This window comes from Danio aesculapii, chromosome 13 (assembly GCF_903798145.1).
Source record: "Danio aesculapii chromosome 13, fDanAes4.1, whole genome shotgun sequence".
NCBI classification, from domain to species: Eukaryota; Metazoa; Chordata; class Actinopteri; order Cypriniformes; family Danionidae; genus Danio; species Danio aesculapii.
The window spans coordinates 31,799,937-31,826,918 of NC_079447.1; the positions used below are offsets into that span (position 1 = coordinate 31,799,937).

General features: G+C 37.3%; 1 protein-coding gene across 1 annotated transcript in view; it reads right to left on the reverse strand.

Moving 5' to 3' along the window:
* The window catches only part of camkmt (calmodulin-lysine N-methyltransferase), a 269,153-nt gene that overhangs the window by 8,775 nt on the left and 233,396 nt on the right, over positions 1–26,982 (reverse strand). The window contains exons 9-10 of the mRNA XM_056470723.1: positions 20,549–20,612; positions 13,095–13,226 (exon numbers count right to left, since the gene is read on the reverse strand). Coding sequence (XP_056326698.1) covers positions 13,095–13,226; positions 20,549–20,612 — 196 coding nt within the window. The remainder of the gene's footprint in view (positions 1–13,094; positions 13,227–20,548; positions 20,613–26,982) is intronic.

Here is a 26,982-nt window from a genome sequence, read left to right on the forward strand (position 1 = left end):
AAGGCAACATTAACTCCAATAATCACTTGTTACAATCAAAGTATGCAGAAGAGCATCTCCGAACACACAACCCATCCAACCTTCAGGCGAATGGGCTACAGGAGCTGAAGACCACACCGGTTGCCTCTCCTGTCAGCTAAGAACAGGAAACTGAGGCTACAATTCGCACAGGCTCACCAAAATTGGACAATAGAAAATAAGAAAAACGTTGTTTCAATGTTTTGACAATTTTTATAGATTAAACAGTTAATAGTCAAGCAAAAATAGAATAAAATTAAAAATCTAATAAAATCGAAACAAATATCATCAGTGGCATTGAGTTGCATGCTGCATTTGCACTCTTATATAATCTAATTGTCGTATAGCCTAAAACATGCTCTCACATGCTTATTTTTTTACATTTAGAGGGAATAAAATGAGCGACGTGATGGTGCAGTGGGTATTTCTGGTGCCTCACAGCAAGAAGGTCGCTGGTTCGAGCCTCAGTTGAGAGGTCAGTTGGCATTTCTGTGTGGAGTTTGCATGTTCTCCCCATGTCTGTGTTTCCTTCGAGTGCTCTGGTTTCCCCCACAAGTCCAAACACATGCACTGTACTGCAGGTGAATTGGGTAAGCTAAATTGTCTGTTGTGTATGTGTGTGAATGGAAGTGTATGAGTGTTTCCCAGTGATGGGTTGCAGCTGGAAGGGCATCTGCTTCGTAAAATATATGCTGGATAAGTTGGCGGTTCATTCCGCTGTTGCGACACCTGATTAATAAAGGGAGTAAGCTGAAAAGAAAATGAATGAATGAGGAATTAAATGACATACATGGTTTCAACAACCAGATGAATTTACTGTAGACCTGTCTAGATTTATCTAGAATGCATCCCAGACCACCTCCTGAAATAGATTGAGAATTATGTCCATCTCAGATGTGTTTTGGAGGGCATCTACACCTGCACTTTTTATGTTCGGAAAGTTATCCGATCAGAACAAAATGCACAAGGTGATCAAGGCTACACCATTCCAACATTAAACTGAATGGCCTCTTCCAGGAGGCAGAACTTCAGGAATTATATTAAGCAGTATCTTTGGCGTCTGATGTATCAAAACATCTCCCATTGGACACAAACGAGAGAATAAACCATTATAAAATGAGTGCAAAAATCTGTATAAACACTACTTGGATATTCCCATATGGATAAAACTCTCTCCTTCTGTCTTACTCTAACATTCGCCTCATCCGCACTGTGGCTTGAGATAAAATAAAAGCAGATAAAAGGCCACTCTCTTGCCCTTGATGTGCGTTATCTCTCTCTCCACCCCTCGACACAGCAGCCAGTGTTTGAACCCGTGACCTCTGTAATCGGGGCAGGCAGCCGACCAACACTAAGCCCAATGAGAGGACCAACACATTCACACCAGCCAAGAGAGAGAGATGTGTATGTTCAAATCATCTGACAGAAACCTGCAATGTGGACTTAAAACTACAGGTAACCTAAATGTTCGGTGAACAGCAAGGGAACTAGTGCACACTTCACAGGATTTAGAGAGTATTCCATGACCTGGGAAAATTAGATTAATTCATGCCAGGATTTGTTTAATACAAGTATAGTCAAGGTTAGAAATGTACTTTTTCGTTAGCGGGTGATAATTGCAACATGTGCAGTTGAAGGCAAATATATTAGCCCTCCTGTGAAATGTTTATACTTTCTTAAATATTTCTCAAGTAATGTTTAATAGAGCAATGACATTTTCACAGTATTTTGTAAAAAATGTCTTGTAAAGTCTTATTTCTTTTATTTTGGTTGTACAACAAGGCATAGAAATTAGTTATTAAAACTACTTTGTTTAAAAATGTGTTGAAAAATGAATCTACTAATACTAGGAATTCTAATAATAACTAATTTAGGAATTCTAAAGCTGCGTTCCCACTACAAGCACTGGGTAAGCGACAAGTGACCATTAAAGCTTCGTTCACACTATGAGCGACTTGCAGCGGCAAAGCGACAAGCGACCATTAAAGCCTCGTTCACACTACGTGCAACATGCAGCGGCAAAACGACAAGCGACCATTAAAGCCTCGTTCACACTACGTGCAACATGCAGCGGCAAAGCGACAAGCGACCATTAAAGCCTCGTTCACACTACGTGCAACATGCAGCGGCAAAGCGACAAGCGACTATTAAAGCCTCGTTCACACTACGAGCGACTTGCAGCTGCGAAGCGACAAGCAACCCATTAAAGCCTCGTTCACACTACGAGCGACATGCAGCGGTAAAGCGACAAGAAACCATTAAAGCTATTGCGCATCGATGGATTTGTGCTTCAGTGTTTGAACTCTCAGCAGTGAAAATTAAACCACACTGAACTGAACTTCAACACAAAACTGCACTGACACCGTTTCAGATTACTATAACCTTCTATGTGAAGCTGCTTTGACACAATCTACATTGTAAAAGCGCTATAGAAATAAAGATGAATTGAATTGAATTAAAGTCTCGTTCATACTACGGGCGACTTGCAGTGGCAAAGCGACAAGTGACCATCAAAGCCTCATTCACACCATAAGCGACATGCAGCGGAAAAGCGACAAGCTACCATTAAAGCCTCATTCACACCACGAGCGGCATGCAGCAGCAAAGCGACAAGCAACCATTAAAGCCTTGTTCACATTACGAGTGACATGCAGCGGCAAAGCGACAAGCAACCATTAAAGCCTTGTTCACATTACGAGTGACATGCAGCGGCAAAGCGACATGCGACCATTAAAGCCTCGTTCCCAGTACGTGCAACATGCAGCGACAAAGCGACAAGCGACCAATAAAGCTTCGTTCACACTAGTAGCGACTTGCAGCGGCAAAGCGACAAGCGACCATTAAAGCCTCGTTCACACTACGAGCGACTTGCAGCGGCAAATCGACAAGCGATCGTTCTTTTCAGCAGAGAGTGAGCGACTTATAGCGACCTCTGTCTACATGAGTGTCAGCGACCATTGGCGACCAAGTGGGCTTGTTGAGCCATGGGACAAAGTTGAGAATCCTTCAACTTTATGCAAATGTAGAGCGACTTTTTTGAGCGACAGCCAATAGGAGCACCAGTAGAGCTCACGTGATCATCTCTCAGATCGCTCAGAGGCCGGTTGCATTCTCCATGCTGTAGACCTACACAGACCTGCGTTTGCAGAAGATCGCCACACAGAGCTACAGGCAGCTACAAAGTCGCTGTAAGTGTGAATGATGCATAACAGAGAGTGAGTGACCTCTGTTGATCTGTGTTTACATGAGTGACAGCGATCGTTGGCGACCAGGTGGGCGTGTTGATTGAAATGACAAAGTTGAGAATCCTTCAAATTTATGCAAATGTAGAGTGACTTTCTTGAGCAACAGCCAATAGGAGCACCAGTAGAAGTGATCTTCTCTCAGTTTCTGCAGAGGCCTGTTGTATTCCCCGTGCTGTCGAACTACACAGACCTGCTTTGGCAGTAGACAAATAGCTGAAATGACAGAGGACAAACTTTATTCCTTGATCATCTTTGTAATATCGCATTTTATGTTTATATTCCATTTAAATGTAGTGTTTTCTCTGAACAATGTTTACTTTTAGCGGCACGTAAACTCATTCGCTACAATTAGAGGGATACAAAGTTAGCGTTAGCTCTACTATAAAAGATCTGGGTGTCATTTTAGACAGCAATTTAACTTTTAAAAATCATACATCCCATGTCACAAAAACTGCTTTCTTTCATCTGAGAAATATCGCTAAGTTACGAAATATGCTATCCATCTCAGATGCAAAAAAGCTAGTCCATGCTTTTATGACTTCTAGGCTGGACTACTGTAATGCACTGTTTGCTGGCTGCCCAGCATCCTCTATTAACAAACTTCAACTAGTACAAAATGCAGCTGCCAGAGTTCTTACCAGGTCTAGAAAATTTGATCACATCACACCAATTTTATCCTCCTTACACTGGCTGCCTGTTAAGTTTCGTATTGAATTTAAAATATTGCTTCTTACATATAAAGCTTTAAATAATCTAGCTCCTGTTTATCTAACCAATCTTCTGTCTCGCTACAATCCAACACGCTCTTTAAGATCTCAAAACTCAGGACTTCTGGTAGTACCTAGAATAGCAAAGTCGAGTAAAGGAGGTCGAGCCTTCTCATTTATAGCTCCTAAACTCTGGAATAGCCTTCCTGATAACGTCCGAGGCTCAGACACACTCTCCCAATTCAAAACTAGATTAAAGACCTATCTGTTCAGTAAAGCATACACTTAGTGCACCACTTAGTGGGTTTCCACACAGGTTCTGCATCTTGTTGATATACACTATAAACAGCAGCTACGCTAATTATTCTCTTTATTCTCCATTTCCACCTGGAGATACTCTTCCCGAGGCCCTCAGACTATGCAGAGTCACTGATTCGATCCAAGACCAACGACGAGATGATCCCAAGGTTTCCATATCCTGGACCAGGCCGAATCTTGAGCAGCTACTGTTATGGTCATGGAAGAGTGGAGAACATGAGACTGATTCCTTTGATGCTCCAGAGACATACGAGTCTTCGCTGAAGCCAGCTTCCAGCCTCCTGAGACTGCAGCCTTGCACAAGACGTTTGGCCAGCGGAGAAATTAAAATGGTCGTGCCCAACTGAGCCTGGTTTCTCTCAAGGTTTTTTTTTTCTTCACTTCCGCCTTTAGTGAAGTTTTTTTTCCCTCTCCGCTGTCGCCACTGGCTTGCATGGTTCAGGATCTATAGAGCTGCGCATCGTTGGATTTGCTCTTCAATATTTGGACTCTCAGTAGTGATTATTAAACCACACTGAACTGAGCTAAACTGAACTTAACTTAAACACTACAAACTGAACTACACTGTTCCTATTTACTGTGACCTTTTATGTGAAGCTGCTTTGACACAATCTACATTGTATAAGCGCTATACAAATAAAGGTGAATTGAATTAAATTGAATTCGCTCTCTTTGAATGACACCATAAATGTTACCTACGTAACTATAATGTGGGAACGCCCATTATCGACTTCAATATTCACCCAGAGCGACAGCCAGCTACAAAGGCGCTGCTAGTGTGAATGAAGCATAATAATTTTGACTTCAACTTTACTTTACATTACAGGTGTCAAACTCAGTTTCCGAAGGGCCGCTGCTCTGCACAGTTTAGTTCCAATCCTAATTAAACACACCTGATCAAACTAATTGAGTCATTTAGGCTTGCTTGAAACTACATTTAAGTGTGTTGAAGCAGGATTGGAACCAAACTGTGCAGGGAAGCGGGCCTCCAGGAACTGAGTTTGACACCCCTGCTTTACATGATCCTAAATAAATCATTCTTCACTGACTTGTTCAAGAAACATTTCTTAATGATATTGTTTTTTTCAATTATTACCATAAATTCAGTGTAAAAAAAAACAACAGTTGCACTGCTTTTTTTGTAATTGAGGGGAATTATTAATACATGGTATCAAAGAGAACCGCATTTATGTAAAAAATAATATATTGTTACATTACAAAGGCCTTTTCAATATCTTTTGATCAATTGAATGCATCCATGTTGAATTAAAGAATGAAAACATTTCTCATAATGTCCAACAAGGGTGTAGAATTGGCATGGACAAAAGCGACGTGTCTCCACCAATATCCACCAATTAATGAAATGTCCCCACCAATAACTCAATCGTCTTCAAAATGAAATAATGCTCCTTCAACCCTTAGCAACCTAGACATGCAGGAAGTATTCAATCCCATTCTCTTCTTGTGTCCTATCTCCCCCAAACACATAAGGACAGTGTGATTGGCTGGGCCTTTTTCTCTGCGGTCAAGTGACTGACAGCTGTAGTTACGTATGCTTTGAATGTGAGAACATGAGAAGCGCCAAAACAAGGCCATTTTCCAGTCCTCCTTCACTGTGCAAGAACTGGACATAAGGAGCTACTTTTTACCTAAAGTCACTTAAATCAAGTTTGCTATTAGTCCAACATAATATTAACCAAGGCTGTGCAAATAATTGAAATTCTGGCCTATCTTCTGTTTATGAAAAACAAAATAGGGATAAAATGGATTTAAAATTGCATTACATCCTCTCTAAATTTCTCTATATTCATACCTCCTCAAAGCCTGATTGCAGTAAAATCATGTAACTGACTTTTGCAGGATGGAATGTGCTTAAATTATTTGTATTATTAAGGCCCAATCCCAATTCTACCCCTTAACACTTATCCTTACCCAATTCTTTTTGGCTGGAAGGCGTGGGGCTAAGGCCTAGATACTCCTTGAAACTGAGATTTGTCAGGACTACACTCGAAACCAATGAGCTAGAAAATTTCCTAGAATACACCATCTACGATGGCAGCATAGCTGCACACGGACGTAAGGAGACTATTTTTTGTCATTATTACGAATTGTTACAACAAACAAGCATTTTTAATACTTTCATAACCACGTTCGTGTTTTACAATCATGCTTTAAAAAATAGCTAAAATAAAAATTGCTAACTTTCGCTATCCATGATGCCTAAAACTAACTCCTGTATAGCAGTCCCGCAAGATTCTGTCACTCGATGACACTCGAATACCCTGTCAGAAAAGTCTAGTGCCTGGGATTGAGATTTTTTCAATGTCTGCTATAATGTTAATGTTGTTTTCCTGTGATTACATAGATGAATATGGCCACGGTGTAAATGCACAGTACAGTTACGATCTTATTGCCACATTATATCATTATGATAACATAATATTGTTGCCTTCAGTGATTTGCTGAAGATAAATACCAAAAAATAGTGTGTCAATCTCATATGAAGCAAGAGATCGTGATGACATATGATGGCGTGTGCAGGTGCTGTCCCATTTCATGAAGGGTAAATTTTGAAGCCCTTCCCCTCCACACTCTGTTTCAAGGGCTAAGGGGAAGGGGTAGGGTACAAATATAGAATTGGGATTGGGCCTAAGTGCCTAAAGCCTTTACTCATGTTTTTAAAAGCGCAAAAGAGAGTTTGTGCTGTTCTATGCATTCCCTTCAGTCCCCACTAATGTCAAGAGCAAATCTACGCCCTTGTTGTCCAACACTTCTCATCTGCCACAACTGTCATGAAGTCTGTGTTCCAAAAGCACAAAAGCACAACAGACATCCTCTGTTCAGCCTCAAGTGAACACTGCAAAGGGGCCCTGTGAACTGGAACACAGCTAACCAAGTTGAAATTGCGAAACAGAGACCAAGTCTGAGAGGCCAGAAGGAAAGCGAGAGAGAGAGAGAGAGAGAGAGAGAGAGAGAGAGAGAGAGAGGGAGCAATAAAAGTGTTAGCGAGTGATACAGCAAAGAAGCTTAGAAAAAGAGAGAGAGGAAGGGGGGAAAGGCAGCGAGCTCGCAAAGGTGAAAAGTTTAACAAGCAAAGCTGTTCCTCCTGATCACAGCCTGCTAATCAGCTTCATGGGTGGCTGGATAAATCGGCTCCTACTTTTTAATCGCACGGCTGCCAAGATGCAAGTCATTTATTTTATTGCTGCTTTTCCCTCCCTCTCCGCCTGCTTTCTGCGTTCTTAAAAAAAAAAAAGGAACGACGAACCGGATGCTCGCGCTACAGGCCCCAGAAATGGATAAATTGGGGTGTGAAATGCGCAGAGAGCAGATACGGCCCAGACAGACAGCTGGAAGTTGGGAGGATGTCGAGAGATTAAGTTAATGTGTGTATGTATATGTGTGGGAGTGGACGGGGGACGTCTGAATTAAAATTCATGACTCTCTTCGCAACCATTTGAGTAACAAGATTAAGATGGCCGAGTAGAAAATAGCTGCATTATCAGGCGGCTTGCAGTCCTCCAGCTGCTGGTGCTCTATTCCAGAACAGTGGGGATAAGAGGATAACACACAGCCCCCTCGCTACGTCCCCACACCGCTGAGAGCCCCATCCGCTGCCGGACAGCCTGCGCACATTGGAGGGAGGGAGGAGATTTGGGGTCTTAAAGGAAACACTTCAATCTCCAAGACATCAGAGGCTGGCTGGAGGTGAGGAGCGGCAGACAAGCGCAATAATAGAGGACTGAAGGAGGTGGAGCATGCAATGCATTGTCTGCTGTGCGTTCTCTTTGTGCTCTTGGGTCTGTACCTTCACACTCGCAGGGGGCAGGGTGTTCATCAGAAGATAAGAAAGAGGAATTAATCACTTTGAGATATGATGAGGGCACTTGAGCTCGCCCCTCGTATCACACACACAGCTGCATGAACCGGTGACAGTCAGCGAGAGTAAAGACGGCTGCGAACAGCGGGACTCTTGACTCAGCGATCTCGGCCCCTCGCTGCTCATGTCATTATCTGCACAGAAACGCAGTAGGCGGTCTTTCTCCTAAAGATCCCGCTAGACTTAAGGTGCATCGGGGCAACACAATGACAAGGTGACTGCATTAGCTGCTGGTGTGTGCGTGCAAATGGGCAAGCTTAGCACCGTTTTTGACTCACCTGGGCAACACTTATAGGTGCGATTTCACACGTTTTGCAATCACCGGCTACTGCAGATGTGCAAAATGGTCCACAGGTGTGAAAGGATTTCTGCTCGGCTATAAATAAGATTCACAGGTTACTCACCTCACTTGTTTGTGGCGGTTATCAGGGTTGGAGACAATGTTTCATATTAAGGGATCCCCTTCCATTAATTGTGTGAAGTGAGATTGAACTGGTCACATCCCATAAGAAATACATAAACATATTCTTCCTCCCCCCTTGGGGCAAATATGAAAACACTCATTAAATTTAGAGTCGCACCCACACAAAGGTTTGACAACAATGTAACAACAGGCATTAACAATAGGTGCTTTTCCACTGCATGGTACAATGCGGTTGGGTTCAGTACAACTTTTGGGGGGGGTGGGTGGGTGGGGGGGGGGGGGGGGGGGGGGGGGTTCCACTGCGTTCCATACCTAGTACAGCTAAAATGAACAGCCCTCCTGTGAATACAGTCATATGAAAAAATTAACACCCTGTGAAAGCCTGTGTAATTTGTAAGTTTTTTTTTAATATATGGTTGTTCAATCTCAATTTTAACAATGTTTAAAGATTAAGGTAACATAACTAAACAATTAAACTGAAAAAAAATCCTTTTAAGATCTTCTGTAAATGTAATTCTACAAAAATGCATATTCTAACTAAGGAAAAAGATAGGACACCCTACCACTTAATAGCTAGTGTTTCCCCCTTTTGGCTGAAATGACTGCAGTGAGACGTTTCTTGTAGCCATCTTCCTGTCTCTGACATTGGTCTGAGGAAAGTATAGCCCACTCTTCAATGCAGAATTCTTTTAGCTGTGAGATGTTTGAGGGGTTTCTTGTATGTACAGCCTATTTCTTAGTTTTTAGCCAGTCCTTGGTTGATTTACTGGTATGTTTTGAGTCATTGTTGTGTTGCATTTTCGTTTCAGCTTTAACTTTTTTTCAGATGTTCCTCAAGCACCCTTTGATACACTGTAGAATTGATGGTGGATTCTATGATGGTGAGCTGACCAGGTCCTACTGCAGCAAAGCAACTCCAAACTATGACACTTCCACCTTGGTGCTTCACAGTTGGTTCTTTTACCGGAATGCTGTCTTTGGTTTACACCAAACATGTCATCTGTTCTGGTGTCCAAATAATTCAATTTTGGACTCATCTGTCCAAAGAACATGATTCCAGAAGTCCTGGTCTTTGTCAATATTCTCTCTGGCAAACTTCAGTCTGGCCTTGATGTATTTCTTAGAAAGCAAAATTTTCTTCTTATTGTAAAAAGTCTCCTATTGTGAAAATTTACATTAAATAACCACATATAAAAAAACCTTACAAACCCAGACTTTCAGAGGGTGTAATATTTTTTTCACATGACTGTATATATATAATATATGATATATATATATATGTTTCCCAAATTATGTTTAATTGAGCAATGAATTTTTCACAGTATGTTCTGGAGAAAGTCTTTTTTGTTTTATTTCAGCAAAGATAAAAAGCAGTTTTTATTTTTTAAAAACATATTAAGGTCAATGTTAGTAGTCCCCTTAAGCAATATTTTTTGCAATCATCTACAGCAGGGGTTCCCAAACCTTTCCGCCTGCGACCCCCAAAATAACAATGCCAGTGACTCACAACCCTCACATTACTCAAAGATGGCTCTAAATATACAAATGTTGCACACACAACAACAGGCCTATATAAACATGAGCATATTGACAGCACAAAAAAGTGCAACATCTAACAACCATAAGCTATAATTTATATAGTCATATTTTATCTGTTTAATATTAACCTCACCTAATGAGACCGGTGGGCAAAATGTTTTCAGCACAAGTCTATTGTTGGTTTAATTTTGGAGACCGCCAATCATAGATCATTCTCAATATTCAGTTGTGGCCTGTATTTAATCTTAATGTATTGGATGGCTATAAAGGTGTCAGAAAGTTTAACCTGGTGCTATAAAATCTATCTTCTGCAGCTGACGCTATTGCTGTATTGTTTATCTAACGTAAACACACAATTCTATGAAATTTTGTTTTTGAAAGGCTGATGGATTTTTATTTTGCATGTTGTTGCTCTTTTATGTAACTATTAACTACTATTTTATCTTCTGTGGATTATGGATAAAATATGGTAATTCTAATAGTTTAATAAAATTGATTTGAATTTTGGAAATCACCACGCGACCCCCTGTCATTGTCCTGTGACCCTTTGGGAACCACTGGTCTACAGAACAAACCACTGTTATACATTGACTTGTCTTACTACCCCAGTTAACCTAATTAACCTAGTTAAGCCTTTAAATATCACTTTAAGCTGAGTACTGGTATCTTGAAAAATATCTAGTAAAATATTATTTACTGTCATCATGGCAATGATAAAAGAAATCAGTTATTTGAGACTAGTTATTGAAACTATCATGTTTAGAAATCGATTCTAAAAAATCTTTACATTTGTTGAAAACATCTTCTTGCTGGTAAACAGAAACTATGGAAAAAAATATACAGAGGGGGCTAATAATTCAGGAGGGCTAATAATTCTGAAATAAACTGTACCTGGTTACAACAATTTGCCATACATACTGATGATCCCCGATTGCTCAGACAGAATTGTCATCGCTTGCATAAAATATTTAAGACAACTAACATGCTTTATTGAAATACTGAGTAGCAACCACACTGATTCACACAACTAAATCTTTTCTATACTATCACAAAAAAAAGACACCTGGAATGGCAGCATCGTGGTCAGTAGAAAGGGTCCAAACCTCTAATTGGTAACCGAGAAGCCGATGCAGCTAGCTGGATGGGGAGACCCAGACAGGATTTTTTTTTAGGGAAGACACAGTAGAAGAATTGACGCAACTATATCAACAATTCCACCCACTTTAAATGATACTAAACTGCAGTGGGTGTGTAAACCAAGCTGAGCAAAACCAAATTGAAGACATACCATACTATACCTGTCAGGATTCTGGCACTTCGGTCTTGTTGATTCTTGTTTTGGTGGCAGAGTCCAGACACTAGTCCTGTCATGTTTTGTATGTTGTGCTCGGCTCGAGTTTTCTTGGGTCAAGCACTCATTTTCTGTCATTGTGTGCTTTTGTATGAGTGCCATCTTGACTGCGCTCCGGCTGTGCATGCTCCCGCTTGATCCTGGTGTGTTTGTTGTTTTGTTCGTGCCAAGGTGTTTTTTGTTTGGAATCGGAACATGCATCCTGCTTGTGTGAGTGCACGGTGAGTTTTTAATTATTGTGTACTCGTGTCTTGCATTCAGTCTTCCGTTGGTGTTGTGTTTTACACATAGTGCATGTTTACATGCGCCGCATGCTTTAGTGTCATGTTGATGTGAACACATGGTAAATGAGTTCTCTCATTGGCTGCGTGTTCTACTCTTGTTTTATGTAAGCACATGGCTTGTGTTGTTTCTTTGCGTCATTTGCTCTCCCGTCTTTTGTCAAGTCCCAACCTCCTTATTAACCCATTATTAGTTTATCCTGTTCAGCTGTCTGTTAATTCATTATTTCTCCCTTGTATGTTGCCTTGTCCTGTCGTGTCCAGCCCTGCTCTTCCGTGCCAGCCCAGTTTGTTTATTTGTTTAGTTAATGTTCTCCCCCTCAGGGTAGTTTTTCTTGCTTTTTGTCTCATTTTATAATTATCAAATCCATTTTAGTCAGCATTTGAGTCCTGGCTCCTTTTCCCACCCTCGAACGTGACAATACCATGCAATTGAAAAGTGGCTATTGTCAACAAGATCCCATTTGATCACACTTTCAGCCCTTAAAACAACACAACTCCAAGTACAGTCAAACTCAAAATACATTACACCCTAAAGAAAACAGTACACAGGGCCCTATTTTTACAGACTTTTAGTAAGAGCAGAAAACTTTTCACTTTAGTCGCTGTATAAGGTTTGCTCATGCTTATTAAGGTAAAACTAAGAGAAAGGAAAAAAACTTTTTCCGCTCCAGGGCTTCTGTGCACACCATAATTCTACATTTCTGTTTCCTTCTCTCTTTTTGTTCCCTCTCGACTGACGGCTCTAAATTCAAACACTCTTTCCTCGTATAGCCACAATGACCCCTCAGTGTTTTTCTGCCCAGCTATGTCCATCACTTCAGAAATAAAGTTCCAATCACTCAGCTCTAGAATCCCGCTGACAGGCCCATTTTCCTCAGGCATAGGCAGGGCTGCCACTGTTAGGCCTGTGGGGCATAATGGGTCCTCACAGCTTCTTCGGTAACCAAAAATGGCAGCCGTGGCGGTGCTATCGGTGCCAGTTAACCAGCTGGATGGCACAGCTGCTTTGACCTGGGTACGGTATTTGTGCTTTCAGGCAGGGGGAAAGGAGTCGCACCCCGTCCCATTAATTTAGAGTTTCTTGGAAAGACAGCTTTCGAGTTTTAAGAGTCCATTTAGAGCTTAAGCTACAAACTCCGCTTTCCTGTTCCTGCTGATATAGCACAGTGTACTTCTGGGAAATGTTCAAAGTAGAAATGTACTGCACAGACAATAGCCGTAGCAAAAGCAGTCAAACTTAACACTGTGTTTTTCAACTTTTCAACATTTACACACACACATACTCACCTACAGGGGAAAAAAAAGCCACACGCACAAACTTCACACACCTTTAGATGAAGGTCCCACAAGTGTGAGTCGTAGTTATCATAGCGGCACACTCTCAGGCCTACGCTCTCTGCCAGTCGGCTGAATTCTGCCAGTGTGTCTCCTCTGGTAGGGGCAAATACTAGAGCCGTGCCCTAAAGAGACAAAACACACACATACACAGTGCTGAGTCATTTACCTTTACAATTAACAAAATGTTGTAACATCTGATAAGTAAAAGTGACTAAAAGTAAAAGTGTCTAAACTGTAAAATGTATTTAGAAGTCTGTAGATAATAAAACAAACACCTTAGTTAATAGTTAACCATAATTAATTAACACCTTAAGTAATAGTTGGTTGCTCTTTACCTTTTACATTGCATTTAAAATGTATTTCCCTAAAAAATTACTAGTTATATAAAGTAAACACTAGAGCCGTTATGTTAACACATTAATTTGATTAATTAATCACACAAAAAAGGCTAATAGGATTATGTTTGTCACAGTCGGTGTCCCATCACAGACAATTGAGACAGATGGCTCTATTTTGACGATTCATGCGCAAAGTGCAAAGCGCAGGGCACAAAAGCATTAAGGGCGTGTCAGAATCCACTTTTGCTATTTTAAGGACGGAAAAATCCACTTTGCGCCATGGCGCATGGTCTAACAGGGTTGAGCTTATTCTCTTAATGAGTTATAGGTGTGTTTTGAGAATAAACCAATCAGAGTCTCATCTCCCATTCCCTTTAAGAGCCAGTTACGCCGCACCATAGCGCATTTGCTAGTTACATGGCGGACTTTGTAGCATCTACAGCGCGAGAATGAGAGATGAGCCTCTTAGTTTTTTACTTTCGCTTTCACTCTTGTGGATAGGGAAAAGTGTTGTACACACAGACATCCATTAGCCGATACATAATTAATTTCGTTTGTTAAGCGCAAAGATTTGTTTCAAAACTATTTCTAAATGCAGTTCTAATTTCCAGCAAACGAATAAATGAACAATAATAACGAAGTGTGGTCAAAAAACTGAGTTATATCCAAATACACATGCTATGCCCCATATGGTCTAAAACCTGACAGGTGGGAAAATCAAAGCTTGATTTTAATAAAACAAATATAAATATCCATATAACGAATAATACTGCTAATAATGATAACATTACACAAAAGCAAATTGTTATGAATAAACTGAAAAAGCCCCCCGAGATAAAGAAGGCATGCAAGTATGGTTTTTATATTTATGTAGGCTAGAAAATAATAATTTTTGAAATATTTTAATCCTTTAATTCTTTTTCATTTGTAAAGATATTTGCGTATTGCTGTACATCCTGTGTGTATTAAGCAATGTGTAAGTGAGGCGCACAACTACCGCGCTCTGCGCTGGACAATAGACCAGCTTTGATCTGGTCTATTGAACCGTCTATTTAAGTTCCTCAAAATAGCAACACGCCAGCAATGCGCCTTAACACACCTCCTTTTTTAGATCAGAACACCTATGGGCGCACATATGAGCGCAAATGCATTTGCTATTTAAACAGCATGGCGCAAAACATCAAAACAACTCTTGCGCCGAGCTGAAACTAGCAAACAACAATTGCGCCCCGCCTTGCGCCGGGTGTATAATAGGGCCCAGAGATTTTCAAAAACACATTTTATTTACAAAAACTTGCACTTACTACAGAAACAAGAACACGAAAACTTAGGTAGAACATGAAGTGTTGATGTTTCAATACTGGACAATAAACTAAACTAAAGCAGGAGTAAACACATTCCTGCCAAAAAATGAGATAATGACATTGAGTGAATGCTTTAGGCTTTAATGCTTTGAGTTTAATGCTTTATACCATCAACAAATAGATTTGCTTCTAATCATCCAAAACGCAGCGTCAGCGTATTCAAAAATAACAGTTTGTTGGCAAAAGGCGCTAAACGCCACTTGCCTGTGACAGCAAAAAGCCGCTATATCCCAAGAACCAATCAGAAGGCACGAATTGAATCACTTGTTCTAAATGTAGCAGCGTGCGGATACGCCGGCTTTTTAGAGACAGTTTTATTCCGCTTTCGATTTTAAAAGACGGAGTTTGATGAACTGGATGAGCCTATCCGACTGTCAGTGAATGGCAAATGAAAACGTCCCTTACCTCAAAATTACTCATCCAATATTTATGTGCGAATAAAAGTGACTAGAGTAATTAATCAACACATCATGTAATTAAATGGTAATACATAAGTAAGTAAATAAGTAAATAAGTAAATAAGTAAATAAATAAATAAATAAATAAATAAATAAATAAATAAATAAATAAATAAATAAACAAATAAATAAATGTATTACACTGTAAAAAGGCTGGGTTCCACACAATTCCTTTATGTTGTCTCAACACAAATTAATTAAGTTAACATAATCAGTTTTTGTATTTTTGTCCTTGGGAACACTAACCCTTAAAGTAAATGAGGAGTAAATCCTTGTATCCCTTTATTAAACACCCCTCTTTACACATTTTATTGAGCCTCTGCAGTTAAACCACTCTTACATATCTAAAAAAAACAATAATGTTTATTACAAATAATTGAGCCATTCATAGTAAAATCATACTACACCAAATAAACATATAAAAATATTATTAATAGATGCTAGATTTCTATTAAGTGGACTATTAGGTACTATGTATATTAACTACTAGGTACATTAAAATGTATATTATATTGCACAACACTTATGGTGCTATTGTGGTGGAATACAAATAAGGTTTGGGATAGATTTGATGGTTTGCGTAGGTTTAAGTGTAACAGTGTAGTTGTAAAAGTTAAAAAAAATGTAATACCAATGTAATTATGCAGATAATCTTTAAAATATACTTGTAATCTAAAAACATGTATGCACATAATAAGTGGATTGCTTCAAATTACTAATTTCAATGTAAATACATAGTATTTAAAGCCACTTAATTTAAAGTAGGATGAAATACAATTTTCCTGGTTTAATGTGCATGCCGTAAAAGAGTGCCAACATTGTGGTTCTTTGGCACTTTAAAGCTGTTTGTATACATTTACCCTATTGTGACTGCATGTATAGTAAAAATAAATGGACAGGGTCGAGGTAGTATGATTAGGGCACCTGTTTGCAAACAAACTTCTAGGAATTTTAATCCTTCAAACAAAGAAATGTGGTCAACTGTTTGAAACTTTGAGTGTGGAATCTGAACTCCAGATCGTCTCCATTATGTCTCAAAGCCCAATTGGCATGTGTGGAGTTTTGCATCATTACATTCTATTTGATTTCTCCCAGGTATTATATTAGATAATAAACAAAAAGATTAAAGCTCACCTAATCCAATCAATGGCTGGAAGCGCATCCCCTCTCTTTATAGATCAACAAGCCCAGACCAACCAAGCAAGCTAAGAGGATTACCCAAAGGTTCAAAGTTTCTTTGAAATCCTTCGGTTTTAAATAATATTTCATATTTTGTTCGTATTGTTGCTTTAATTAAATAGGCAATGACACAAATGAAACAAACAACTACTAATACGAGACCAGGATCATCTCAAAACAACAGATGTTTTCATTTTTTCTATAAGCTCTGCACAGGATGAACATCAAAAGCAAATGCATATATCTACATATGTGTTAATCAGCTGTATGTCGGCCATATGTTCCTCTGGGATACAATACAATACAAATTAGAGTCATTACAGGGAAAATAAATTGGTTTTAATAAATCTGCTCAATCATTTGGTCAGTAGTGCTATAGGGAAAATCACCAGAATAAATCTCATCTAATGTGCCAGCAATCCAAGACAAAATATTTACCTTTACTGAATGAGTGATTGATTTAACACAATATTATTACAGGGCACATTTATTTTAGTTTTGGCTATTACAAACAGGCATATATATATATATATATATATGAACAGAAATAAAGGTAAAATACCTGTCACTGAGGTGGTTTTCAAATGGTACACTTTTGTAGTTTACAAAGCCACATTTGTACCTTAAAGGTACATATTAATACATAAAAAGCACAAATGTGTACCTTAATGATACAAAAGTATCTAAAGGTACAAAGTTGTACTTTTAATGTACCAATATGCACATTCAATGTACAAAAGTGTACCGTATGAAAAGGTACCACCCCAGGGGCAGGTTTTGTACTTTTATTTCTGAGAGTGCAGTCAACATAAAACTTTTGTTGAAAACTTTTTTTACCATAATTTATTGCTGCCACTTTTCAAATACATTGCAAAAGTTTTAACCACAACTACACATACAATAAACATTTTATTCTGACCAACATCCCATTTCTGGATAAATAATTAAACAACCCATACCTTATAAATTCAGTGAATTCAGAGAAAGTGTTGTCAAGTGATTGCTTATTTTTTCCCCCATAGCTGTATATAAGAAGGGTTTATTTACAAAAACAGTTAACACTGTGTTTTACAGTATTGATACAGTTTTATTCTGTGTTGAAGAGTTTATTTGTAAAAAAAAAAAAAAAACATGATTAATAAAAAAAAAAAAAAACTTCACACACATACAGTTGAAGTCAGAATTATTAGCCCCCCGGTTTATTTTTATCCCCAATTTCTGTTCAACAGAGAGATTTTTTTTCAACACATTTCTAAACATATTAGTTTTAATAACTCATTTCTAATAACTGATTTATTTTATATTTGCCATCATGACAGTAAATTACATTTCACTAGATATTGTTCAAGACACTTCTATACAGCTTAAAGGCACATTTAAATGCTTAACTGGGTTAATTAGGTTAACTACTGCAGGCAGGTTAGGGTAACTAGGCAAGTTATTGTATAACGCTGGTTTGTTCTGTAGACTATCGAAAAAAATATAGCTTAAAGGGGCTAATAATTTTGACCTTAAAATTTATTTTTTTAATTAAAAACTGCTTTTATTCTGGCCAAAATAAAACAAATAAGACTTATAATATTATCAGATATACTGTGAAAATTTCCTTGCTCTGTTCTTTCCAACACAATCTCAGGACAATCCATAACTATTTGACATAGTGGCTAATTTGTATGAATTCGCATGATCTCATTCGTACATTTTTAGTATGATTTATTTATCATTTATCTTCAATAATCAGTTAGGTCATGCCTCTTTTTACAAACTGTACATTTTTATACTAATGAAATCATTTTAATTCATACAATACCATAATATCACTTTGACAGACTTACTCTGGGGTCTGATGCATGACAGAGGTTAAATATTAAATAAAATTGGTTTTGGGTATGTCTAATGGCAATATTAACAATGTTAAGTAGGCTTGGCCTTGTTATTTTGACTAGTATATATTATTTTTTGTTAAATGTTATTGGCCAATAAATACATTTGATATAAATTACAGTTGTATTTTAGAAAAGTACTTTGTATTTTAAAATGCTGCAAAATCCAACATGTTTGTAATGATTGGTAATTGATGTGACATTGTTGCACCGTCAGACAAAAGATACTGTACAAGGATCAATCCTAATGAGTCCTAATCGCTTTCCTCAGTAGAAATGTTTAAACTACTGCTAAACCAGTACAGAAAGAACTCTGTAGATTGATGTTGTTTTTATGTCATTCAATGATATCATACATTATACAATGAAATAATACAATACTTGTTGTACAGTGATGTTTTTTTCAATTGCAATGGCTTTTGCTGTTTTGATGGTCAACTGCAGATGTGAATTCATAGTGGAAGAAAATGGTTCCTCAGATAAAAGGATTTTTGAGATACTCTGTTTTTTACTCAATTATGGATTTAACTGTTGTATAAATTAAATATCACACTCATAGCAGAGAGCAACGAATGTAAATGAGCAATACACACAAATGACAGCAGTGCTGGTATACAGCCATTTTACAGTGCTACATGTGTGATATTTCTCATATATACACTGTATTTACAATAATGTACATGTATAACGCATGTGTTCTACTTAATAGCCAAGGGGACAACCATGTAAGCAAAGAGCATGCTTTGTACTGTATACAACATGGAATGTAAAGGCCCGCCCTCAAGAGGCTCTGATTGGTTAGCTAAAATAATGTGCTGTGATTCATGGATTGGCTCCACGTCACCAGGAAAAGCATCATGCCTCTACAAGCACATGCTTTTGCTATGCGTAAATACTGTCAGTCAAAGTAGCTATTAGCCATACAGTATCAGTTTGAGTCAGAATCAGACAGAAAATGACACAGAGCACACAGCTGAACGTCATGCCTGCTCTCTAAAATAAAATCTGACAAATGTCTTGCATATACATTCAGGTAATAAGCATGTGTAAGTAATATGAAGCATTCTCATATCTTTTGCGAGTCTGTTATTTGAGATGTAGAATGCACGAAAAGAGGCTGCAAAGAGAGACACTGCAGCGCTGGAGTAGATTGTGCCTGTTTACAGCGGTTTGATGGATGAATATGAATTTGTAGCTAAATTGTTAACGGTGCCAAACAGCATTTCTCGTTGTTTACATCCTTGTTTACGTCCATGCTACAACAAACCGTTAACGCTAGAAACGAATAGATCAATTTGAACAAGTAAAAATACTTACAGCTGAGGCTCACAATCCACAGTTACTGCTATTATGGATGGAGCTGCTCCTTCTTTGAGGAGTTTTTAGCCAAATCCAGCACTAAACTGGGAGAGATTCTAGAGGGTGTCCTTTGTCAAATGCTAGCTATATATTTTTAATAATTCTCTGAAACATAATTAAATCAATTATGTTCCAGTAATGTTCAGCAATGTCCAGCAATGTCCAGCAATGTGTTGTGTCCTTTGAAAGCCCAAATACAGAAACAGAATAAGCTCTGTGGAAATAGCAGCATTTGGATGGCATTTTAGCTTTCTCTGCCATAACATTACAGTGACTTTGGTCACGCCCCTTCGCTGCGTGGGGTGCATCCGCATGGTATAGTCTCAAAATTTTGTGTGATGTAGGCTTTGCCAAGCTAACTCTGTAAAAGCCAATGTCTCCCTTTGCATTGAACTGAGCGTATTACATTCAGAGATGCTGTTTATGTTCACACAGCTACATTACACATCAACTAAAGTTTAAAATATGTATTGGTAGTGGTAGTGGGCCACCCCTTTAACACACATATCAAAAATCAAAGTTGACAACCATACAGCTACATACAAAAATCCGCAGTTATCTTTGAAGTTCTCCTCATTTGCTGTGCAGGGTCTTATATCAAGGGGGCTTGAAAGAGGACTTGTGGGTCTTATGATTAGTGCAGAGCGTAAAGTAGATGAGATGACCCAATCTAAGTTGCACATAATAAGTATTAAAGTATTACATGATATTAATCCTGCCATTCCATTTCTCGCTCAATCACTGCATGCCAACTAATTACTGAGAGTTCATACACACGCACACACACATGCATGCACAGAGAGAAAGAGAGAGAGAGAGAGAGAGAGAGAGAGAGAGAGAGAGAGAGAGAGAGAGTCACTTACATCAGGTCGCAGTAATCTTCTTAGTGCATCAACCAGACTGCCTCTGTACTGGTCAAGAAACAGACTAGCAGGGGAAGAAAAAGACAGAGAAACCAGAAAGATTAGAATTCAAGCAACAATAATGCCTCCAGATAAAGCAGCAGGCTATTTATTTCCATTGTTTCTGAATAAATCCACCTGCACTGCAAAACAAAAAAACTATTTGTAGAAGGAGATGCCCCGTTTTTCCCCTCAAGTGTGAAAAAATCTTGTTGCATTGGTGTGACAGCATTCAAATCAAAGGTAAAACACACACGCTAGCAGAGGTGAACAATCAAGGAAGTATCAGGTGATGTTCACAGGATACAAAGTAGTAAAGAGCAACATTAAATTAAAATAGTCTAACACAGTTTCAAACGATTGAGGTAAACAGATGCTGAACATCAAAACATACCTTGAGGGGGTGTGCAAAGCGTATAGAAGTCACAGGAACATGACAAATTTGAATAGACAAAGAATGTGAATTGGCTGGTCAGTTGTCTGTAGCCATGTTTAAGCTAATAATAATCATCTCAAAAGGACATGGTTTTATTTCAAGGGATAGTTCTCGCAAAAGTGAGAGTTCTGTCATTATTTACTGACCCTTCAGTTGTTCAAAACATTTGAGTTTCTTCGGTTAAACACAAAGGAATATACTGTGTTATAGTAGCTGGTATCCACTGACTTTCATAGTATTTTTTTCCTACTATGGACGTCAATCGGTGTGAAGAATCTAATTAAGGATCTGAGAATCCTTGTAGCAAACTTATGCATGTGTTGTTTTAAGAAAGCAACCATTCATTTGTGTTGTGTTTTATTTTCATTTGTTTTAATTCATTTATTCTTCATTTAATTATTTTATTTAATCATATGATCATTAGACATTTATATAATTATCATTATATCATTTTATTGATTATTAGTTAACAATTTGATTATTATTGTTGATTATTATTTGTCGTTTTATTATGTTTTATTATATTTTCTTTTTTCTATAATTATTGCTACATTATTATTTCATTTTTCAATACTGTTATAATCTTATGACTGTGTGGATTTAAGCGACACTTGTTTTCATGAGTAAGAGCTAAGAGAATGTCTCCATTTCAAGGTCTGTATTGTCTCTGGACAATGTTGTGAAGCAGTAAATTTCCATTGCTGTTGCTTGTGGTTTAATAACACTTGTTGGATTTTTCCTGGTCAAATGAAGTCTGAGCACTGAATCATACACAAGATTATTCAATAAACTCAGCTCTTTCTTTATCATTATTACGTCGTCTCCTGCTACTGTCAGTAAGTCACATTAACTGTTCACCGGAAGTTTATCAGTATGGGAAAAAACACTAGATGCGCATACACCATATAAGTTTTCAAATGCATCTTATAATATCTATAATTGTTTGCTATTATCTTTATATTTGTATTAGTAATAAAATTTCCTTATAATTAATTACAATTTTTATGTTGATGTCACAGATGGCTTTCAGAATGCGTCATTTTTAGGGTTCAATGAAATGTTAATGTTATGTATTTTAGATGCTTTTGTGAATTAACAAAAAAGAAAATAACTGCTGGTTTAACCTAAGGAAAAAAAATGGATTGCATTTCTTAACTCCTAATCTCGTTAGTAAACACATTTTTTCAACACATCCCATAATTTCTAAAATATCAACCTCTACCAAATGGTTGATATGTCGGTTTATGGTAAAAGTACCGGAATTAACACATTTACTATGAAATATCAGAAAATATGAAGAGTAAGAACAATTTATAAAAAAAAATCAAAATGAAACATTGTTGAATACTAAATCACCTTTTTTATGTTTGTTTGATCATTCTTTATACGACTTTAACAGTCATTAATTAAAACAGTCAAAATATGGTCAACCATTTTGTAGAGCAGGCAGATGAAGGGTTAAAAAAAGGCTCACTATATCTTTATATTGATAAATGAATCGATATACCACTAAATTGAATCTGAATCAGAATTTCTATGCAACTGGCAAGTGATGATGCATCATATTTAAATATTCCTAACATATTCCATTAATAGTACTACTTCAATGTTCTACACTGATTAAAGCAGCAAAAGAATAAATAAGACACCCTTTCTGGATGTCAAAGGTCAGAGTTATGTTGATTAAAACTTATTTGTGTAATCTCACTGGAAAAGTCTAGTGGTCATAAGTATGACAGCTGTCTGCGTTTCATTAGCGGTTCAACTTTTGACCCTGTGTTTTGGGTGGAGAAGGTCAGGGAGGACAATAGAGGGTGAGTTTAGGGGTGAAAGGGCAAGAATGTTTGACTGGCTACTTTAGCCTTGACAGAGGACGTCAAACAAAAGCCATTCCACTTTACCTATGTTACTTCCTCCTTTACATCCTTATATTGACCTGTGAGTGCTGTAATGCTTGCCTTTCATTCTTTTTTATGTATTTAATGTTTATTGAAAAGCTTAATGTTTGTACAGTACGTCAACATTTCGGGCCGCAAGATTTGCGTGTTGGTTTGTTTTTCTTCATCATCGGCAAACCGACATTTAAATACCTCTTCTTTTTTTTTTTTTGTGAAGAGTGGATTTGTAATTCTAGAAACAGAAGTGTGGTATCATATTACAGAAGTACATCATGCTAAACAAAACTCTACAGAGATAGACTGATAACACTGGAACTGGAACTTCTAAAGTTACTAGTAGCAAGATCAAAATATGGGTGGGTGCATCTCTTACACGATTTTAATATGTAATCCGATCTAATCCAGAGTGCATTAAAGTCATCCTCTCAATGAAACCTTGGATTCATTTAAGGCTGATAAATGATGATAAAAACCATGCCATCATATAGTGATTTAAAGTAGGAGCTTACATTAAGATGACTGACATTATTGATAATTAGAAAAAAATGGGATGGATGGATGGATGGATGGATGGAAAAGACAGATAGCCAGCCAGACAGACAGATGGATGGATTGATAGATCTTGTTTCAGTCAAGTGTAAAAATTTGTAACTGCACATATATTTTCACAGCCATTCATATTTGTTTGTTTATTATGGATTCACTAATTCAGCAGACTAAATTTCTGCAGCTTCAAATATATATTCAAATTCATATATATATATATATATATATATAGTGCTCAGCATATATAAGTACACCCCTGACAAATCTATCTTTTAAATTCATATTTTAATAGGTAGCTATACAATATTATAATTGTGCATATACAGCATATTAGTCAGCACTGAAGCCAAATCTGGAGCTTATTGAACAACATAACTTACAATAACGGTCCAAAAACTAGTACACCCAAATGTATATGTTATAGGAAAATATTAAATACAAACTTAAAAAGCAGAAAAAAAATCAAGAGAAGCAAAAAATTTAAAAATGTAGTTGAAATTTTGTAGTTTTTTTTTTTTCAATTTTTAGCTTGAATTTAATTGTATTATCTTTCAATTTCTAAATTTGTTTGGTGACTAAAATATTATTTTAATAAATATATCTGTTTAATAAATCTGTTTTGTTCAAATGCACCAAAATACATTGCCTATATTCACTGAGAAATGGATACAAATATTCATTTTTAAAAAGGGATGTACACAATTATGCTTAACGCTGTAAAAAGAAATCAAAAGTGAAAAGATTATTCAAAACAGATGGATGGATGAATGTACAGACAGACGGACGGACATTCTTCATTCTTGATACAGTATTTGACCTAGTTTTTAAACGATAGTTCATCAAAAAATGAAACTTTTCTGTTCATTTACTCACATTCAGGTAATCTAAGTCAACTAGAGCACTGAAGAACATTTTTACTTAAAACTTCAAGCTTTCAAGCTCTTTTGCCAAACTTTGTTTCACAGGACTAGTGCCTGAATGAAGTGCTCTACTAGATAGTGCTCTACCCCCCCCACCCCATTTATTTTTTCCCCCAATTTCTGTTTGACGGAGAGAAGATTACCTCAACACATTTCTAAACATAATAGTTTTAATAACTCATTTCTAAAAACTGATTTATTTTATCTTAGTCATGATGACAGTTAATAATATTTGACTAGATATTTTTCAAGACACTTCTATACAGCTTAAAGTGACATTTAAAGGCTTAACTAGGTTAATTAGGTTAACTAGGCAAGTTAGGGTAATTAGGCAAGTTATTGTATAACGATGGTTTATACTGTAGACTATCAAAAATATAGAGATTAAAGGGGCTAATAATTTTGACCTTAAAATTGTTTTTAAAAAACTAAAAACTGCTTTAATTCTGGCCGAAATAAAACAAGTAAGACTTTCTCCAGCAGAAAAAATATTATCAGGCATACTGTGAAAATTTCCTTTCTCTGTTAAACATCATGTGGGAAACATTTAAAATAGAAAAAAAAAAAATCAAAGGGGGTTTAATAATTCTGATTTCAAATGTATATAGATGGAGATGATATAGTTTACAAATCATAAAACATGCTTAGGTTTAGTATAACAATAGTTGAATAGAATGAATTAATTTAGAATCACTACAACAAAACTATCTTATACTATTGTGGTAGTGATTCATAATTCATAACTCATTAAATATTAATTTATTTGTATCATATAAAAATGTCGGATATAGGACAGTATCTTCTTACAAAACAAACCAAAAAAGCATGCACAAAAGCCTTTATCTTGGCATCCACACACACAGGAAGCTTCAAAGAAGTCACAGTGCCAAGCTCAGTGAGTCAATCATCGCTGACTTCCCACCGGCTGCCTAATCACACTTGTGTGTGTGTGTGTGTGTGTGTGTGTGTGTGTGTGTGGTAACACCTTCATGGTCCATGTGTATGTAAAGCAGTCCAACCATAAACCCCAGAGAACATTAAAAGGTATATGCTCTAATTTTTGATTCAGTGGCTGATGGAGTTGACAACACACAACAACTGCCATTTTATAGACAGCAATGTTTGAATAAAGGATGTTTCACCTCACGTCCACAAATATCTTAATAAACTGTTGTCTAGCCAATTCAACAGGCATGAAGGTTTATACCTAAGGGACCAAGGGCATCTCACTCTTATACAGTATGGAGATTCACTTGCTGATTCACTTCTAATGGAGCACGGCTGACTGATCTTTCGCATACTTGACCCAGGCCTATAGTGTTACTGCCATTCAGATCAAAAATCTAAGTGATGGTTTAGCATCTTTTTTTTCTACCAGAGTGCCATTCCGTAGCACTTTAAAACAGACTCCCTGCAAGCATGTTTATATGTAGTTGCTATAGAAAGGCAGCTTAAAATGAATGGGTACACTTTTTTCCATTTAAAACTTAAAGACATATATACACATGTACTGCACATACATACGTTTTGTCTATGAACGTACATTCAATGTGAATGCAAATGAAAACAAAAAAAATGTATTAATTTTAATTATTATTATATTATTGATAATAATAATAATAATAATAATAACAATAATAATAATAATAATAATAATAATAATAATAATAATAATAATAATAATAATAATAATAATTTATTCATTCATTCATTCATTTTCCTTTTGCTTAGTCCCTTTATTCATTAGGGGTTGCCACAGAATTGAATTGCCAACTTATCCTGAATATGTTTTACACAGCGGATGCCCGCCAGCTGTAACCCAGTATTGGGGAACATCCATACACACTCATTCACACATACACTAGAGCTAATTTGGCTCATTCAATTCACCTATAGCGCATGTCTTTGGGGGAAACTGGAGCACCCGGAGGAAACCCACGTGAACACGGGCAGAACACACACAGAAATGGCCAACTGACCAAGCCGGTACTCAAACCAGAAACATTTCTTGCTGTGAATCTACAGTGCTAACCACTGAGCCACCATGTTGCTGTAATAATAATAATTATTATTAATAATAATAGTAGTGACACAATCACCAGCGATCCAGGCTTGTAGATCACTGGGAATCATTCACTTTCACTCAGGACTACAAATCTGTCACCATATAGATTACAATTCCTGTCATGTACCACACACTCACACCTGTTCCTTTTTTCCGCTGACTGCTAACACACACAGCTGAAGCTGTTCATAACTGATTACATGGACTTTAAAAGCAGCAGAGACACACTAGTTGCTGAGTCTTGTTTATCTGTGAGGCTTTTTCCTTGCTTTCTAGCCGTGTTTTGACCCTTTGTCTGTTAGTTTCGATTCATTGCTGCCTGTACCGACTATTTGCCTGTTATTTGATTGCTCTGCATTTACCTGTTTGACCCTGTTGACCATTGCCTGCCTGACCATTCTTGTAATAAACTGCCCGTGGATCCTCAACCCCGTTGTCCAGCATCCCCCCACATTACAAGTAGTAGCAACAAAAATATTTTATTATTACTTAGCAGTCATATTAACATATAACACCACAAACAGACTTTT